This window comes from Scyliorhinus canicula, chromosome 3, assembly GCF_902713615.1.
Source record: "Scyliorhinus canicula chromosome 3, sScyCan1.1, whole genome shotgun sequence".
In the NCBI taxonomy this organism is placed as follows: Eukaryota; Metazoa; Chordata; class Chondrichthyes; order Carcharhiniformes; family Scyliorhinidae; genus Scyliorhinus; species Scyliorhinus canicula.
The window spans coordinates 84,677,854-84,697,447 of record NC_052148.1 but is presented as its reverse complement, the minus strand read 5'-3'; the positions used below and the strand labels follow the sequence as shown (position 1 = coordinate 84,697,447).

The 19,594-nt window shown below is 45.1% G+C and overlaps 1 protein-coding gene across 3 annotated transcripts in view; it reads right to left on the bottom strand.

The window, feature by feature from the left end:
• Nucleotides 1-19,594, bottom strand: part of LOC119962771 (phospholipid-transporting ATPase ID-like) — a 348,272-nt gene that overhangs the window by 281,684 nt on the left and 46,994 nt on the right. For all 3 annotated transcript variants that reach the window (XM_038790831.1, XM_038790829.1, XM_038790830.1), the window contains one exon: nt 5,029-5,113. In XM_038790831.1, the coding sequence (XP_038646759.1) occupies nt 5,029-5,071 (43 nt within the window). In that variant the 5' untranslated portion in view covers nt 5,072-5,113. The remainder of the gene's footprint in view (nt 1-5,028; nt 5,114-19,594) is intronic.

The window sequence follows — 19,594 nt, the reverse complement described above, 5'->3', positions numbered from 1 at the left end:
CAGTGTCCGGCGTCACCCCATGCTCTGATATCGTGTCACCCAGGAAGGAGAGAGATGAATGTGCGAAGGTGCACTTCGATCGGTTGAGCTTCAGCCCAAATTGGTGGATCCTTTTGAAGACTTGCTTTAACCAAGCAAAGTGGTCTTCCTCTGTCGTTGACCATATTATGATGTCATCAACATATCCTCGGATGCCGTCAATGCCCTCCGTCATCTGTTCCATAGTTCTGCGAAATATTTTGGATGCAGAGATAATCCCAAAAGGCATACGATTATAGAAGTATCGTCCAAACGGTGTGTTGAAGGTACACAACATTCGGCTGGAATCATCGAGCTGCATCTGCCAGAAGCCTTCTGAGGAATCAAGTTTGGTGAATATGTGAGCCTTTGCCATTTCACTCGTTATCTCCTCTAGCTTGGGGATGGAGTAGTGTTCCCTGCGCATGTTTTTGTTCAAATCTTTGGGATCTAAACAGATTCTGAGTTCACCGGATGGCTTCTTGACACACACCAACGAGTTGACCCAGTCAGTCAGCCGTGTGACCTGTGATATGATGCCTTGAGATTGGAGGCGTTGGAGTTCCGCTTTTAGCCTGTTCCGCAATGGAGCTGGTACCCTCCTTGCTGCATGAATGACCGGTGTTGCATCGTCTTTGAGCAGGATTTTGTACTTGTAGGGTAACGTACAAAAGGCCACAAAAGACTTCAGGATACTCACTGAGAAGCAACTGGATGACATTAGCTAGTCGTGACGAATCAATCGTGTTCATGAAAATCCTCTGTATCAGCCGCAAATCCTTGCAGGCTTGAGCATCTAACAGCGACGTTCGTTTGTCGTCCACAATCTCAAAGCGCAGTCCTTTTGTGACTTTCTTATTGACTACTTGTAGGTGGCATGATCCCCTCGAGGTGATCTGGTTGCCATTGTAGTCTGTTAACTTGCATGCAGCAGGTATCATCTCGTGTGTCCCTGGGATGGATGCGAGATCTTTGCTTGTCATCAAGTTCGCGGATGCTCCCGTATCAAGCTTGAACGCAATTGGGGAGTTGTTCACTTGCACTATGGCACTCCATTTGCTTGTGGAGTCAATGGCGTGCACGTATTGAGGCTGTGTGTTCAGCTCGTGTGGTTCCTCTGTGGCATTTATGATTCCAACGCCGTATGTGTTCTCCCAGGAGTGGAAGTCTTTGTGGTCGGAAAAATTTTCTTCGAGTGTCTGAGTGTCCATTGCCTCTACTGTGCGAACCTTGAAGTTTCCATGTCCATTAAAAATGGTTCCTTTTTTTCATATCTGTGCAAAATTGCTTGCAACTTTATTCAAAGTCATCGATGCGAAGGCTATCGGGTTCTCTACACCTCTCGGCATTTGGTGGAAAACCATCGCCTACACCTCATAAGGTGATGTGATGCAGGAGTAAATTTGGATTAAAATGCGTCAGGCGCTTCACATGCTTCCAATCCTATGAGCGATTTGCGCGGTCTCCACTATGGAAACTGTAATCATACAAGTTCTGTCTTTGATTGTTACTGCGCGCTCACATGCTCCTGACGATGTGATCTCATGACCATTATAGTCCTTCAGTAGCACTGATCGACAAACCATTTTCGGTTTAGTTTTTCGCCTTTTTAATGCTAGCAAAGTGACAAGATTGGCCCTTGCTCCCGTGTCGAGCTTCCATTTGATTAGCTTGGCATTGACCATCAACAGAATCGTCCATCTATCTTCTATGGTTTTCGCAACCGCATCACTATGGCTGCAAATGGTGAGGAAAAACTTTCCATTTTGCTTGTTCGGACTACTCGTGTCCTCAGTCTCAATCATATCCACAGCAGCCAGGTCGTCAATGCACAGCTCATTAATTAAGTTAATGGTCCTGTTTGGTCCACTTTCGGACGTGAGGGACATCGCTTAGCAAAGTGATTTGTTCTTCCACACCTGAAACATACCTTTCCCAATATGGAATAATGCCATGGCAAATGTCGATTGCCGCATTGCTCGCACAAAATGGCAGATCCGGTCGGCCGTTCAAAATGGCCGCCTGCACTGAGGCCATGTTTCTTATTCAACTGCGACAACTGTGGCACTGGCACCTTCTGCCACATTGGCACCAAAATGTTTCAGATTGAGCACGCTAATCTGATGTGCTCGCAGGCATGACAAAAAAAATTTATGCCGTTTTCCAGTTCATCTTCCCCTAAATATCCTCTCGCATATCTTGTCATTTGATATCACAAACACTATCTGATCGTGGCTCATCAACAACTTTAAAGTATTAAAATTACATGACTCCGCCTTCAACTGCAAGTCGGTTGGAAAACTATCAAAAGATTCGCCCGCCATCTGAGTACGCGTGCAAAAGATATAACTCTCGAATGGTTCATTTTTCTTTGGGGAGCAACGGTGATCAAAGTACTATATTACTTGATCAAAGCTCTTGCTTTCTGCCTCTCCGTCGAACTTGAAGGAATTATAAATGTCTATTGTTTGAGTACCTGCTACCGTGAGCAGCAATGCAATAAGAGTCCCCCCAAGCTGTGCCTGCAGGCCAAGGGCCGCAATATAGAGTCGAATTGCTGCATAACACCAATTCTCATCTACATTATCGGTGACTTGAAGCTGGTGGGGTGCCTTCAGTCTTTCCTTCCGTTGATTTCCAGTTGCCCGTAGTTTACCAGGAAGGTGGAAGAATTTTCTTTATTCGTTCTTCGGCCTGTTTCGTCCCGTTTTCTCCATTGTTAACTTCAATTGTTCTACACACTTGGTACCATGTTATGTTCTGTGTTGTGGCCGTAGTACAGATGCATACAGAACATCTAGTTCTTTGACTGGTAAAACAGTTTATTAACAAAATGAACACATGTAAAAATAACTAATCAACGATAATACAAACAGTAACGAATAAACAAATTCAGTGAATTCTCCTCGAGCTATTTCTAGTGCGGCTATCTTCTCGTACAACTTACTACCAACTGCCGGACCTCTCGAGTCACATGGTGGGTCTCTATTGCCACCTGCTGATCAGAGGTCATATTGATAACTCTATCCATTGATAGATAGCTATGTTCATTGATGTGCACCTGCATATCACAACACACATAATGTCACAATATTTCTTACTGGTTCCACTGCATTGCACTATCAAGATATCCACGTTACCTCCTTCTGCATTTTCACCAAAAGCACTTACATTCTGGTTTCCACAGAGTTGCAACACAAAATGATGACGGTAGTTTTCTTCCAATGTTGACATGTTTCAGCCATATTGACTGGCCTCACTTGATCGGTATTCCTTGCCGCCAAACCTGGCCTGGCTTCCCTCTCACTGTCCAGTAGCTGTATCCACCTCAGTCACAGACCGCTGACCACTTCCCAATTAGTACTTCATGTTGTGGGAGTTGCAAGTCGACGTTATGCCGGCTGTTGAACAGCTTGAACATGGAGCCTCACATTGCATACGGCTGATTGGTGGCGGGGGCCAAGCCGAGCAGTGTGCAGAGGACGAGCACCAAGCTGGGGCCACCACTGTTAGCATCGCGCACCCATGTGGATGCCTGTCAGCCACTGTCCCCACCTCCTCAAATGCCGCAACCAATCTGGGAGTGACTACGGCTGGCATTCTTAAAAGCCGGTCACAGCCATTGGGGTCTTCATACCGCGATCGGAACGCCACAAGATTTTGGTGAATAGTTGCCATACATATTTTCCACTACTGCTTCATATGTTTTGGTGCCTGGCTTTCCCAGCTGTACCAGACTCCTGAGGAGATTAAATATTTTCTCACATTATGCTCAGGACTGTTGGGTCTTTTAAATCTGTTGTTATCTTGTTAGCTTGAATAAAATAGTCGAATCGTCCTGCAAAGAAGCTCCATCGCTCTGTATTCCTATCAAACAGTTCCACAGTGCCAAAAACAATCACCATTTTTCTCTATGGAAGGACCTGCATGTACACAATGGGCCACGAATATTTAACACTACCTTGCTTCCTTTCTCCACAAAACAAGACGTGATCTGAGCTCAGCTGTTTTCCTTTGTCTTTTGTGACACCCCAGCTATAAATCTGTTGTTGCGGGGTATTTGCTACTCATGGCTAATTAATTCATTTCAGACGGAGCACATGGCAGCCTTCTCTCCACGGTTATTTCCTTCAGATTTTTTGGTTCCTCCAGTGGTTGCAACCTTTGGCTAAGAATGATGAAGGTTTTTGACAGCAGCAATATGTTGGTCGCAGTAAAACAGGGCACATCAAGACCAAGTGACCAAGGCCGGCCTGTAGTTCCATGTCAGCTGCAACCACCGACCTCTGCGTAGGGGCCATTATGCTGAACGGGTGGGCGCCGGGGCCCTGTCTACCTGGCTGCCGTGGTGGACTACCTGACCACCGAGATCCTCAAGCTGGCCGTCTACACAGCTCGAGACAACAAAAAGACCCGCATCATCCCCCGCTATCTGCAGCTCGCCATTCGCAATGATGAGGAGCTCAACAAACTGCTGGATGGGGTCACCATCGCCCAGGGCATAGTCCTGCCCGACATTCAGGCTCTGCTGATGCCCAAAGAAACTGGGCACCCCATTAAGGTGCATGCCTGAATTGTGAAATAAAATCTTGCCTCCCCCCTCCCCCGTCATCAGCTTTCACGAAGTGATGATTTAAATTATTTAATATTTCTTCGGGTGCCTGCAAAAGCTGTTTGACTTTGTTTTACTGCCTACAAATACTGTTCGCCGACCTCATCGCCAGTTTTTACAGTGGTGGTTTCAAGATCGAGTCTGCAGGCCTTGGAGGTTCAATCAAGACATAGAGCTTTGTTTAGAAGATGTTAACACTACATGCTCTGATGATATCCCGCAATCCTTCCCTTAAAGTGCCCCTACAAGGCAGCTTCTGAAGAAACACTACTAATACAAAACATTATGTGGCTGATTTTCCAATATTCAACACATCAAAACACAGTCAGAGAGAAAGGGTGCTCTTGTAGTGAGGTTTGAATTTAGGATAGATAGAAAAGCTATTGCAAATTTCTCACCTGTATGTTTGGACCGGGTACAGTCGATATCAAATAGTGGCATCCCAAATGTTTTATTTTAGTTCTCTATAGATCCATGAAATTCCTGTTTTTATAAAATAAAAGTAGTAATTAATACATCTGCAAGCCTATATAATTAACTTTACTGCATCTTCTAATCACCTCCCCCTGCCCCTCATTTTTATTTTTGATCTAGTTTGTGCAGACCACAATGCCTATTAAGGACAACAGCAGCAACAAGTAACCAAAGGTTAGGTTTTCCAATATTTGAATCATTTTCTAGAATATGCATGAAGATAAGGTACTTTTGTGGTACAACTGCTTCTTTCCTCGTCAAGAACAGCTTAGCTTTTATTTTGCTAAATTTGGCAACTTAATTAAATGGGGGTCAAACCAGCATCTGATCTTTCCATATTTAGCACATTGGTTGTCAGCATGCTGCACCAGCACATTGTTCAACTAAATACTTCTTTAAAGAAATATGAATTTGTTAATGGCATATCAAAGTAGCAAATTTCAACTGGTGCAGCCATTTGAGTGCTGTGGTTACACTAGCAGGTCATAGACTGGGATTTCTGTGGTGAGTAACTTACCTCCTGACTTCCCAACATCTGTCCACAGTATACAAAGTACAAATCAGGAGTGCGTCGGAATACTCTCCACTTGCTTGGCTGAGACACGTAAGAAGCTTGATACCATCCAGGATCAAGTAGCCCACTTAATTGGCGCCCCATGCACCACATTAAACATTCACTTCACCCACCATTGACACACCATGGCAACAGTGCGATCTACAATAAGGTCACTAATAGGTCAGAGCTAGGAGAAATTTGATAAAGATGTTGTGGGCATACGAAAAAAGGAGTGTCAATGGTAGTGTTGAGGACTAAAGAAGGTACTGATAATGCCTTAAAGCATGTGCTAATTGCAGAACAAAGGTCAGTGCTCTGTCAAAGAAAACTTAAGAACAAGATACAGGATAATGCTCTGGGAACCAGGTTCGAATCCCACCATGGCGAGGGTGAAATTTGAATTCAATAAGAAATCTGAAATTAAAAGTCTAATGATGACCATGAAACCATTGTCGATTGGTGTAAAAACCCATCTGGTTCACTAATGTCTTTTAGGGAAGAAAATATGCAATCCTTACCTGGTCTGGCCTGCATGTGACTCTTAAATGCCCATGAAATGGCCTAGCAAGCCACTCAGTCCAAGGGCCATTTGGGATGGGCAATGAATGCTGGCCAAGCTGGCAGCACCCAGATCCCCTGCTTGAATAAAAACAAAAATTGGAGGAGGTGCAAGTGAAAGACAGCTTCATCTGAAATGAATGTTTGGGGCCTTGGATGGTGAGGGCAAAGAGGTAAAGGGGCAGGTGTCGCAAATTCTGCAATTGCATCGGAAGGTGCCATGGGAAGGGGATGAGGAATTGGGGTGATGGAAGAATTGTCCAACATGTCATGGAGGGAGAGGTCCCTGTAGAATGCTGACAGGGATTGGTGAAGGGAAGAAGGGTTTGGTGATAGCATCATGCTGGAGTTGGTAGAAATGGCGAAGAATGATCCTTTGAATGCAGAAGTTGTTGGGGTGAAAAAGAGTCATACAGACTCGAAAAGTTAACTCTGTTTCTCTGCCATCGATGCTCCCAGACCTGCTGAGTTTTTCCAGCATTTTTTTGTCAATGACAAAGATTTACAATGTAAGTAATCCTAATTTGTCTCCTGACTTCTGTTGACTTAGTGTTGAATACGGGAACAGATTTAACAGAAGGGGTTTAAAGTGTTAGAGGCAGAGTATAGGCAGATTCTAACGTTTACAATAACAATGCCTTTCAAATATTTTACTGATCTGTCAAACAATTGTATTGTTCCAGTTTTTCCTAATTAATAATTATTTAATCTTTATCCATAACACAAAAACAACACTTGGGAAATCTGTATACCTGATTTCTATAATTAGAACATAGATCATTACAGCGCAGTACAGGCCCTTTGGCCCTCGATGTTGTGCCGACCTGTGAAACCCTTCTAAAGCCCATCTACACTATTCCCTTAATAGAAATAATTTTAATTCCAGATTTTGTTTTTATTGATTCAGATTCCACTAACGGTCCTGGTGGGATTCGATCCCAGGTTCCCAGAGCATTACACTTGATCTCTGGATTACTGTCCAGTGACAATACCACTACACCACTGCCTCCCCCTAAATGCATAATTAAATACATGTTTTCTCAAAAATATGATCAATAGAATCCAGGTTTAAATGGAGCACTTTCATATTATTAGCCTTGTATTGTATTATAATTTAGATGGTGGGGGAGCGATTGTTAATCTAATCTAACAAATTAACTCAATGAGGTGTTCTTCATTGAAAATTTTAATAGTAGCTGTATCAATGCAATGCATTCCATGCATGTGGTCCCCAACAGCTCAACAAAACTTGTTATGGTGTCCCCCACTCAAATGATTGTTCACCCCTGCTCTACAGGATGCTACCCTGGATTGTGTTATGGTTTCAGTTGATATAACTGGATGGAAAGTTCCCAAAATGGAACTCTGGCTCGAAAGACTGTAACTTCTTTTTCCAAATGTGGAGGAACAGAGTCACATAACTGCTAATTAGTTCGAACAACAAGAAAAAACATTTATTAAACATGAAAAAATACAATACTCCTTTACTCCCCTCTTAAATTAATAATTACACACCGGTTTTAAGATTAATACGGATGACACAGTACATTTGAAGCTACAATGGTCTCATTAGCACACAGTCATTTTTTAAAACACACAAATTGTCATATGGGAGTGTCCAAACTCCACTCCCAAAACATGCTTTAAATCCTTCTCTCATAATCATGCATTCTGTTGGCAGTTTGCATGCCAAAATCCAGTCCACATTTTCCAAAAGACTGCTGTCAATAGGGACTTTTGTTCAACTCCAGGTTTTACACCAACCCCTTTTAGGGTTTATTTGGCTTCACTGATTTTACATACACAAATTCCAATATCCAACCACTAATTTCATTTCATTTCATTTATTCCACAATTATTTCAATTAACGTCTCAAACTGCAGTAAGATATCACAGACCTTAGAATCACTTCAGAATCCTTTTTGACATCTCAGTAGCCAACTCATTTACAGTGTTGTGACTTGAAATGAACAGTACACTGTTGTACTTCCAGTTCCTGTTTGTTTCTTCAACTCCATGGTCCCTGGAAATTCCTCTTTATTTCTCTGGTTTCCTTATGTAGCTGTCCTTTAGATTTCTGGCACTGGCTTTCTTAGCTATTACTCCATTGTATGGCTTTTCTTCCAGCAAACCTGAGAGTGATATTCCCTCTCTGACTGCCTGTCCCCAACTGCTGTTGCTGCTAGCTAAAACTAAAGAACAAAGGAAGTTTTTTCCCCTTACAAGAGCCTCTAGTTACCAAGCAACTATATTTACTCTGCATGCCATAGCTCTCACTCACACCTTTGTCCAGCATGAATCTAACTATAGATCCCTTTCAAGCACTGAAACATTAAATTAAACCCAGCTAAAAGTATACATTATTTCTAATGCTCACCTATGCACATATAAATCCCTTAAACCGGCCTTTATTTTCCAAACAACTGGATGGGCTGACAGACCTCCATGACTCTATAAATTGCCATTTTGAAAGTGTTTCTTTTGCATCTTCCATGTCTCTTCCCCTTTTAAAGTTTCTTCTACCTTTCATGACCAGGCAGTACCTACATTTCCTTCGAGTTATTTTTCTGCACTGAACAGTGCACTTGGTTGAGCATCTGCTTCATTATAATGGGACCTAGTAGGAAGATCAGGTCTTAAAGAAGTCTGTGTCTTAAAAGAAGTTGGTGTGGATTGACCCCATCAATATCTAAACACATCATGTTTTTTTTGCAGGCGAAAGTCAGACAATCAGTTGCAAGAAGCATTCCTTTTATTTACTTATGTTCGTAAGGCCCACCTGATTCCCAGATATTTCTGAAGGATCTTTCGAGAAGATATGATCAAACATAATTCACAATGATGATCTGACCAGTGCATTAGTAGCAATTTTACCATGGGTATACAATATGGTACATCAACACAAGCTAGCATAAGCCAACCAGGTAATATCAGGAGCCACTCAGACAGTCAACCATCAGTAGTCAACTCAAGGAGAAGACAGCCAGCCATGACTCATCACCAGAAGGAAGCTAACCATCAACAACACCTTACAAAAGCAGAAACTAGTCACCCATGGCACAGCACACAATCTAATCCACATTATTCCCGTCAAGGGGTCAACTAGGATCTGTAGGCACCCATAGGGTGAAGGGCCAGCAGTGAACATCCCGGGGCCAACCACCAGGGCACTTCAGGAATGTCCAGCCAATCCTAATCCCTCCTTCCTATGAAGTCATCGCCACCAGCCCCACAGGTCAAGGAGGTGCATTTGAACCACAGCAGGAGGCCCATGGCAGGCTGGGCTCTCCTGCTCTCCAGTGGACATCCACCATAGTCATCGCAGGCAAGTCAGCAGGCTGCCTCCACTTCAGCTGTGGATGTCAGGGTTGCATCAAAATTTAACAGTCGGGTTAGGAATCTGGAAATAGCAGCAAGGCCCAGTGCAATGGCAACCTGATTACTTGATCTCTTGTGAAGTGCATGTAATTGCAGGCCTTGACAAAAACGAATCTGTGGCATCTGATATTCACTTGTGAGTGGAAGCTTAAGAGTCTCCAGTGAAGCCCAGGAAACAGCAACTCATGAAGAAGTTAAGAACGATGGTGACACTCAGAGCTACAGGCAGTGGATGACCCCCCCCCCCCCCCCCCCCCCCCCCCAGTCCTGAGGCATCAACTCCTGAAGAATATGGTAGATGTCAGCCACCTAATCCCCTGGACAGGCATCATCTGCAGAAGACATGTGTGCTCTGGTGACCCTCGATCTTGGTAGCTGCTTACAGACAATGCTTCTGTAAGCCTCATCTTCTGCATCCTCCCTATGATGAGCCTAGCGTTGCCATCGCAATCTTCTCCATCTTCTTTTGCCTGCATGCAATTAAGCAAGCAGCAATAAATGTAGCCTCCATATTCCTGAAGGTCTCCTCTTTGCAGTATTAATGAGAAGACATGAGTGAGCACCAATCTCTAAAGATCCCATTTTTATGGATCACTGGTCAGTGATTATGGATTCAAGGGTTTGCTACCACTTTCTCAACCTATTGCCTACTGAAATATTGGCCGAGCACATTGTCCATTTCAAGGAACACACTATCCTTCATGTCTCCCCACTCCACCTCCCCCAACCCATCCTTCACATGAAATTGCTTTGGCCAGGATCTTGGAATTGATACTTTCTGCACCATCTGGACCTGTCAAGACTTAATTACCTGCAAAGACTCGCATTCAAAGTATCATCTTGAATCATTGGCTTTGTCTTTATATGTTGTGTAACCTACCTTTTCATTCACCTGATGAAGAAGACACGCTCCGAAAGCTAGTGATTCTAAATACACCTGTTGGACTATAACCTGGTATTCTAAGGCTTCTTGCTGTGCCCACCCGTCCAATGCCGACATCACCACATCATACTTTTAAGATGACACTTGTTAGAATGCAGATGAGGGAAAATGTTTAGTGAGGGAATGAGATTATTTTGGGGAGCTGCAAGTTTCCATTTGCCAGCACTGAGATCCTGAGCTCCGCTTTTAATGCACAACAGCAGATTGTGCAGTCTCCCAATTGCTTTTGACTTTATTACCCAATGTGGAATGTCCATGCTTGAAACAAGAGATTATTACAAGGGGATCCATAATAGGCAGGATTCAGGAATAGATTTTTATGAATGAACTTCATTGCCTTACTCTCCTGATTCTTTGTCATTGAAAGGCTCCCAACATTTACCAGCTGTGTACCTCTTCTCATTTGGTTATGCACAGTTCAGTTGGGTGCCCCCTGAATACCTTCCCCCCACAACTGTGCCTTATAGCATGCTCCTTGATGCTCTCAGAGCCTTGCCCATCACGGTATTTCTCACTTTTAATTTCTATTGCACTATCGCTTCTGGTATCAGGACGGTGGTGGTAAGGTCCAAGCTGGACTACCAGTCAAGCTTGGACTCTCCCTGCGTTTCTGTGAAAACCTCTCCCATCGTCGAGGAGCATAATTCTCAGGTTTCCCTCTCTCCGATATCTCTTGCTTTTCCCCCTGTAATCCTTAAGCCAATTGTGGTGATGGTGGATATCACTATATTACCACCTGAATAATGTTAGGTGGATGTGAATCTACCCCATGTGGACCTTACCCCTCTTCATCTTGAGGCCCATTTCATTATTTCATAGAGACCCCATCCTCCCATGAGACCTTCAAGGGCCCCAATACCACCATGTCCCCAACTCCTCAGTCTCCACTTACGATGTATACAATCTGTGGCCCAGTATTATACCAAAAACACTCTGGAAGGACAAATGTGAAGTTAAACCACAAATTGTGCACAACTGGGAATGACTGACACTGGACTGATGTGGCCTCCCCGGCCCTGGACTTGAACAAAAACAGTCTCTGCAAGCTCAGCAATGTAGACTAAAGCACTTCTTCACCCTGAAAGCCTCCACTTCTGGCCCGAACTCACTTTTTAAGAGACTGTCTCCCCATTGTGAACCAGAAGATGCTTCCACCCAACACCTCCCCAATCATGAGACTGAGTGCAACCATTCTGTCTCCCCACCACCCCCATCCCCAACAAAGTTGAGGCTTTGGATACAGCTCATTTTCTTGCCTATCTGGTCTTCACCCAGCCCAACAAACCCCGCACCACCATCACTGAGCCCTTGCCCTGCTGCACTTACAACCCAACTAGACATCTAGTCCAGAGAGCCTTGCCGCTGAAAGCCGCCTGAAGTGTTATGGTAGGTGCCACAAGCACTGCACAATACAAAGTAGGTGAACAAACCTCAAAGTCATGGATGAAGTGCAGGTCAGCAGATACATGTCACTTGTATATGATTGCAAAACATGCCAATCTAATTAGATGCTGACATGGCCTATTGACCCAACGTGGGGTGTGATTGCCTCAAGGGCTCTTTATAATAATTCATGACATTCAATCACTTTCCAGACATGGCACGGTGGAAAACATGCCCTGGGGTCTGGAGCAGATGATCGCAAACTGTTTTTATGTCAATGTAAAACTGATCTTTTCAATCCGCAGTATGTTCCATTCCCACCTGCCATGACAGCCAATCCCTCAAAGCTAGTTAGCATAATTCAGAGAGGTATCCTGGTTCAGAAGCAGTGGTATTCATTTGCAGGAAAAAACCAAGAGAGCTAGCAGGATTTGGAGAGACAGTGGGTGGAATTTTGTGAAGTGTGAACTCAAGTGGGAAAAGTGGGGTGTAGCTCGCCACTGAAGAAATTCCTCTTCATCTCTGTTTTAAAGGATCGTCCCTTTAGTCTGAGTTTGTGCCCTCCAGTTCTAATTTTGCCTGCTGCTCGAAACATCCTCTCCACGTCCAGGCCTCCCAGTATCCTGTAAGTTTCAATAAGATCCCCCTCATCCTTCCAAACTCCAACAAATCCACAACCATTCCTCATACGACAAGCTCTTCATTCCAGGAATCATTCTTGTGAACTCTTTCCAAGGCCAGCACATCCTTCCTTAGATATGGGGCCCAAAACTGTTCACAATTCTCCAAATGGAGTCTGACCAGAGCTTTACACAGTCTCAAAAGTTCATCCCTGCTCTTGTAGTCTAGCCCTCTCGACATGAATGCTAACATTGCATTATAATGCCTTCCTAACTGCCGACTGAACATTAACCTTAAGAGAATGGATATCTAAGGAATAAAGGAGGGTACCAAATTGAAAGAAAATGCATATAAAGTGGCAAAGATTAGTGGAAATCTGTAAAGAAAGGCAAAATAGATTATGAGAGTAAACTAACTCAGAATATAAAAACAGATGGCAAATGTTTCTTCAAATATATAAAACAAAAAAGTGGCTGAGGTAAACATTGGTCCTTCAGAGGATGAGAAGGGGGATTTAATAATGGGGAATGAGGAAATGGCCAAGGCATTGAACAGGTATTTTGTGTCAGTGTTCACAATGGACACAAATATCATGCCAATAATTGATGGGAAGGAGGCTATGGTAGCTGTGGATCTAAAAACAATCATTATCACTGAGGAGGTAGTGTTGGGAAAGCTATTTGGGCTAAAGGTAAACAAGTTTCCTTGCACTGATGGGCGGTTCTGGCAGATTGGAAAACAGCAAACGTGATGCCACTGTTTAAAAAAAGGTAGATAAAAGATGGGTAACTATAGGCTGGTTAGCTTAACTTCTGTAGTGGGGAAAATGCTTGAATCTATTATCAAGGAAGAAATAGTGAGACACCTGGATATAAATTGTCCCATAGGCCAGACGCAGCATGGGCTCATAGAAGGCAGGTCATGTTTAAATAATTTATTGGAATTCTTTGAGGACATTACGAGCGTGGTGGACAACAGGGAACCGGTGGATGTGGTGTATTTGGATTTCCAGAAGGCATTCAACAAGGTGCCGCACAAAAGGCTGTTGCATAAGATAAGGGTGCACAGTGTTATGGGTAATGCATTAGCATGGATAGAGGATTGCAAAGAGTAGGGATAAATGGATGTTTTTCTGGTTGGCGATCAGTGGCTACTGGTGTGCCTCAGGGATGTTGTGGGACCGCAATATTTTACAATTTACATCATTGATTTGGAGTTGGGGACCAAGTGTGATGTGTCAAAGTTCGCAGGTGACACTAAGATGAGTGGTAGAGCAAAGTGTGCAGGGGACACTGAAAGTCTGCAGAGAGTTTAAGTGAGTGGCCAAGGGTCTGGCAGATGGACTACAATGTTGGTAAATGTGAGACCATCTACTTTGGTAGGAATAACAGCAAAATGGACTATTACTTAAATGGTAAAAAAAATGCAGCAAGCTGCTGTGCAGAGGCACCTGGGTGTCCTTGTGTATGAATCACAAGTTGGTTTGCAGGTGCAGCAGATAATTAAGCAGACAAATGGAATGTTGTCCTTCATTGCTAGAGGAATGTAGTTTAAAAATAGGGAGGTTATGTTGCAGCTGTATAGGGTGCTGGTGAGGCCACACCTGGAATACTCTGAACAGTTTTGGTCTCTTTACTTGACAAAGGATGTACTGGGACTGGAGGGGGTGCAGAGTAGATTCACTAGGTTGATTCTGGAGTTGAGAGGATTGACTTATGAGGAGAGACTGAGTAGGCTGGGGCAATACACGTTTAGAAGAATGAGGGGGATGTTAAGGAAACATATAAAATTATGAAGGGAACAGGGCAGCACGGTGACACAGTGGGTTAGCACCGAGGTGCCAGGTTCGATCCTGTCTCTGGGCCACTGTCCATGTGGAGTTTGCATGTTCTCCCCGTGTTTACGTGGGTTTCGCCCCCACAACCAAAAGATGTGCAAGCTAGGTGGATTGGCCACGCTAAATTGCCCTTAATTGGAAAAAAATGAATTAGGTACTCTAAATTTATTTTTTTTTAATTAGGAAGGGAATAGTTAAGATAGAAGCAGGGAGGTTGTTTCCACCAGTGAGTGAAACTAAAACTAGGGGACATAGCCTCAAAATAAGGGGGAGCAGATTTAGGACTGATTGAGGAGGAACTTCTTCACCCAAAGGGTTGTAAATCTGTGGAATTCACTGCAGTGGAGGTACCTCGTTGAATGTTTTTAAGGCAAAGATAGATAGATTTTTGAACAGTAAAGGAATTAAGTGTTATGGTGAGCACGCGGATAAGTGGAGCTGAGTCCACAAAAAGATCAGCCGTGATCTTATTGAATGGCGGAGCGGGCTTGAGGGGCCAAATGGCCTACTCCTGCTCCTAGCTCTTATGTCACATGCTGTCTGTTCAGTGCGCCCTCAGAGAATATTGGGAAAGTCTTCCTAGCAGCCATCTAGATTTTGAACAAATGCTGGGGAGGCATTTAATTGGTGCACCCCCCTGATTGAAGTGCTCAGCAGGTAACAGGGCGGGCAAATCAGAGGCCGCCTGCCTATGGGAAGACTGTGAAGCTCTCAGTTGCCCGATGCCGACGTCCAAATCGGGACCGGCGCCGGTTTTCAAGTCTCCGTCCCCTCCAAAATGGCGTCATCGCGTAATGCACTATACGCTATTCGAATGGTGTTGGCACATCATTGGAAGGCCCTCCCCTGATGGGTCGAGGTCTCGACCGCGCAGTTGACGTTTGGTCTGACCAGCCAGGAATCCGGCATGGCGGCCACGGACTGTGTCCGGCGCCGCCAAAATCAGCCGGGAGCCATGCTGCTGGCCGGGAGGGAAAGCTTCTGCGAGGGCTGTGGGACTCGTAGGGGCTGGTCAGGGGGTGTCCTGTGGGGCCATATTTAGCAGGTCAGATCTGCGCACGGCCGGCGCCATGTTGTACGGCATGACCGCTGCAGGCCGTCGCCGTGCGCATGTGCGGCCACGGACTTGCTCATTCCCTGGCCGGTTTTGGTGCGGGAACTGGGAGGTTTTTTCCAGCGCCGCTGCTAGCTCCTCACCAGTCCTGGAATTGGTGAGGGTTCTCCGCCTATTTTGGTGTCGTATAATGTCACAGTTCCCACACCGGCTTTGGCACTTAGCCGCAGAATCGGAGAATACAGCCCACAGTGTATACAGTCAACAATGCCAGGGGGCAGTGGCCATGCAGTGATCCTCCCCCCCACCCCTGGGGTTGTATTCACCTGTGCATCCCTGGCAGTTTCTGTTTGTCAGGTGCCAGCCGTGGAGGACCGATTGTAATTCACATCAACATGCCCTCAGCCCAGCTTGAACGGACATTTAAACGTGTGTGGACAAACAGATTCAAACAGATGCAACTTGGGATCCCAACTATTAAAGGTAGGATCACCATTACGTCATCGGGCAAGTGCAGGGTCAATCGAGAGAGGAAATCCTGCTGACATAAATGCTGATTTGGGACTCCTGCTTGAATTTCGGCCCCTGCCTCCATTCCCACATACCAAAAACAGGGGCGGAAAACTTCCCCCAGTGGATGGATTTTTCTGTCCTCCACTGTCACGTTTAGTGGCAGGGGCATTTAATTAGGTGAGAGGGCGGCAGGTCCTTCCCACACTACCATGAAATGAGGTGCATTGTTGGGCAAATAATGCCTACTTAAGGGCTTTGTTCTGCTACTACTAGTATTAAAACAGTGGTAGGCAAGAGGCCTCAGTGGAGGAGCTGAAAGCGAAGTGGGAGGAGGAGCTGGGGGAGGAGATCGATGAGGGGACGTGGGCGGACGCCCTGGGGAGGGTGAATTCGTCCCCTTCTTGCGCACGGGAATTATGGCAAGAAAACCCATACCGAGTAGCAAAGGATTGTGCAATTTTAACTGCAAAGAGCGTTCAGCACAAATTGAGTTTTTGTGACCGCTTGCAGTAATTTGAAAAACGTCTCACGAGAAGCATGCCCCACATAAAAAACATGCCATGTTCCCAGTAAGTAATAACCACTTGGCATTTCTACCTATTGCAATTCAGGGATGCTCCAAAAGTTATGCTGGACCTTTAGAGCGCATGGAAACTTCCAAAAAGGTTTATATTTTTTTCAAAGGTAATTTCAGAAATTTAAAATTTGATTACTCATAGTAAATTGAATTGATTTAAAATGCTGGAAGAGATTTTCTGGTCTCCCTGTGGCGTGTTTCTCGGCGACGGGAGGCAGCCTGCCATTGGCTGGTGGCGGGATCTTTTGGTCTCGCTGCTGTCAATAGGATTTCCCATTGAATCCACATCACGCCATCGAGAAACCTGCTGCGGGGGTGCGCCGTCAGCAGAACTGGAACATCCCACCCATTATCTTTTATGGAAAAAACATTTCAGCTTTATTCATCAAACTTTACCATGTTATCACTCTTAAATATATAAGTGAATATTTTTAAAGGAATTTTTTTTTAATGTTTGAAAACACCCAAGTGTATAAGCAGATTAGGGCGTTTGTTAGGCGGCAGGTGGCAGAGTTTCTGCTATTGCCGCCAAGGGGGGTGCAGGATAGGGTGCTCTCGGGAACGTGGGCCGGTGAGGGTAGGATCCCGGCAATTTATCAAGTGATGCAGGAGGGGGAGGAGGCCTCAGTGGAGGAGCTGAAAGCGAAGTGGGAGGAGGAGCTGGGGGAGGAGATCGATGAGGGGACGTGGGCGGACGCCCTGGGGAGGGTGAATTCGTCCTCTTCTTGCGCACGGCTCAGCTTAATTCAGCTGAAGGTGCTGCATAGGGCGCATATGACTAGGACCAGGTTGAGCCGATTCTTTGGGGCTGAGGACAGGTGTGGGAAGTGTCTGGGAGGCCCAGCGAACCACACCCATATGTTCTGGGCATGTCCGGCTTTGGAGGGCTTCTGGAAGGGGGTGGCGGGGATCCTGCCCAGGGTGGTTGGCTCCAGGGTGGAACCGGGCTGGGGGCTTGCTATTTTTGGGGTGGCATCGGAGCCGGGAGCGCAGGAGACGAGAGAGGCTGGTATTCTGGCCTTTGCGTCCCTAGTAGCCCGGCGCAGGATCTTGTTACAGTGGAGGGACACGAAGCCCCCGAGCCCGGAACCCTGGATCAGCGACATGGCTGGGTTCATTAAACTGGAGAGGGTCAAGTTTGCCCTGAGGAGGTCGGTGCAAGGGTTCTTTTGGCGGTGGCAGCCTTTTCTTCATTTCCTGGCGGAGTGTTAGAGGGTGCCGGGGGGGGGGGGGGCTGCTAGTCTGTTTAAGGGGTTTGTTTTGTAACTATGGGTTTGTTACTTATTTTTCTTTATCTTTGTGTTGTTAATGTATTGCTTTGTAGGGGGGGGGGGGGAGGGCTTTTGTTTCTGTTTTGTTTATCTTATTGTTGGGAGAAAATTTGTTGTTGAAAAATTTGAATAAAAATCATTTTAAAAAAAAAGAAAACACCCAAGTGCACTATATTTTCTAATATGTAAATACATTTGGGCATGACGTCAGGGGGAGAGGAGGGAAAGACTTCTCAAAAGAGTCACAATTTGAGTTGATTGCGCTTAATTCAGAAACTTTAACCCAGCATCGTAATGTCCTCACATTTTAAGTGCTTCAAAACTATAAATTACTTTTGAAGTGGTCATTGTTCTACTGCCAATTGTAGCAAGCCAACTTGCCATGGCAGTCCAAGGCAAGGTCTCACAAATATTAACAAAACAAAGAGTTAATTTGTATTATTTTGAGAGATAAATATTGACCAGGATACCAGTTTCACGTTATGAAAATAGTTTCATAGGACTTAAATTCAGCTAAACTGCAAGACACGGCTTCGGTTTACATCTCATGCAAAGATCGCAAAATAGCAATGCAGTTTTCATCAGTTGTGCCATGAAGTTTTAGTATAAAATCCCAGAATGGAGTGCAAATCATCGGCTCTCAGCAGCCAGAGGTGACAGTGAATTTGGCTGCCAAGCTGACAGCCAGTATACCAGGACTGGGAAAGAATAAAAAGACAAAAGAGTGAGAGGGAAAGGATGACTGTACAGTTAGAGCCAGAAACAGTGCCAGAGTTCTGAAAAATTGGGAATTTAAAGAATGAGAGTTAAAATTTGTTCTTACAGTAAAAGTACTCGCTTGAGGCGGCATGATGGCGGAGTGGTTAGCACTGCTGCCTCACGGCACTGAAGACCCGGGTTCGGCCCCGGGTCACTGTCCCTGTGGAGTTTGCACATTCTCACCATGTGTGCGTGGACCAGAGGAGAAGGGTGAGGTGGTGGTGTTGGGTGGGTAAGGACTGGAGACCAGAGAGGAAGGTTGAAAGACAGGTTGCTCAGGGAACAACCCAAGAGGCACGCTGAGGGGCATTTTTAAGAGATTTCTGGGGAAGGTGGTCACACTATCAGGGCATGTTAGAGATGTTTTCATGGCACACATATCTTGGTCCCTGTCTCAGATGGGGGAAGGCCTCTTTGGGCAGTGATTGATTGATATTTATTTATTATCACATGTACTGAAGTACAGTGAAAAGTATTTTTCTGCGGCCAAGGGAATGTACACAGTACGTACATAGTAGACAAAAATAATAATCGTCAGAGCACATTGACAAATAGTGATTGGGTACAGTGTAGAACAAAGGCCAAACAAAGCAAATACATGAGCAAGAATAGCATAGGGTGTTGTGAATAGTGTTCTTACAGGGAACAGATCAGTCAGAGAGAGAGAGTCACTGAGGAATCTAGAAGCTGTGGGGAAGAAGCTGTTCCTATGTCTGGGTGTGCGGGTCCTCAGACTTTTGTATCTTCTGCCTGATAGAAGGGTCTGGAAGAAGGCAAAACCTGGGTGTGAGGGGCCCCTGACAATGCTGTCTTCCTTCCCGGGGCAGCAGGAGGTGTAGATAGAATCAATGGGAGGGTGGCAAACTTGTGTGATGCGTTGAGCTGAGTTCATCACACTCTGCAGTTTCTTATGATCTTGGGCCGAGATGTTGCCATATCAGGCTGTGATGCAGCCGGATAGGATGCTCTCTGAGGCACATCTGTAGAGGTTTGTGAGAGTCGATGCAGACATGCCGAATTTCTTTAGCTTCCGTAGGAAG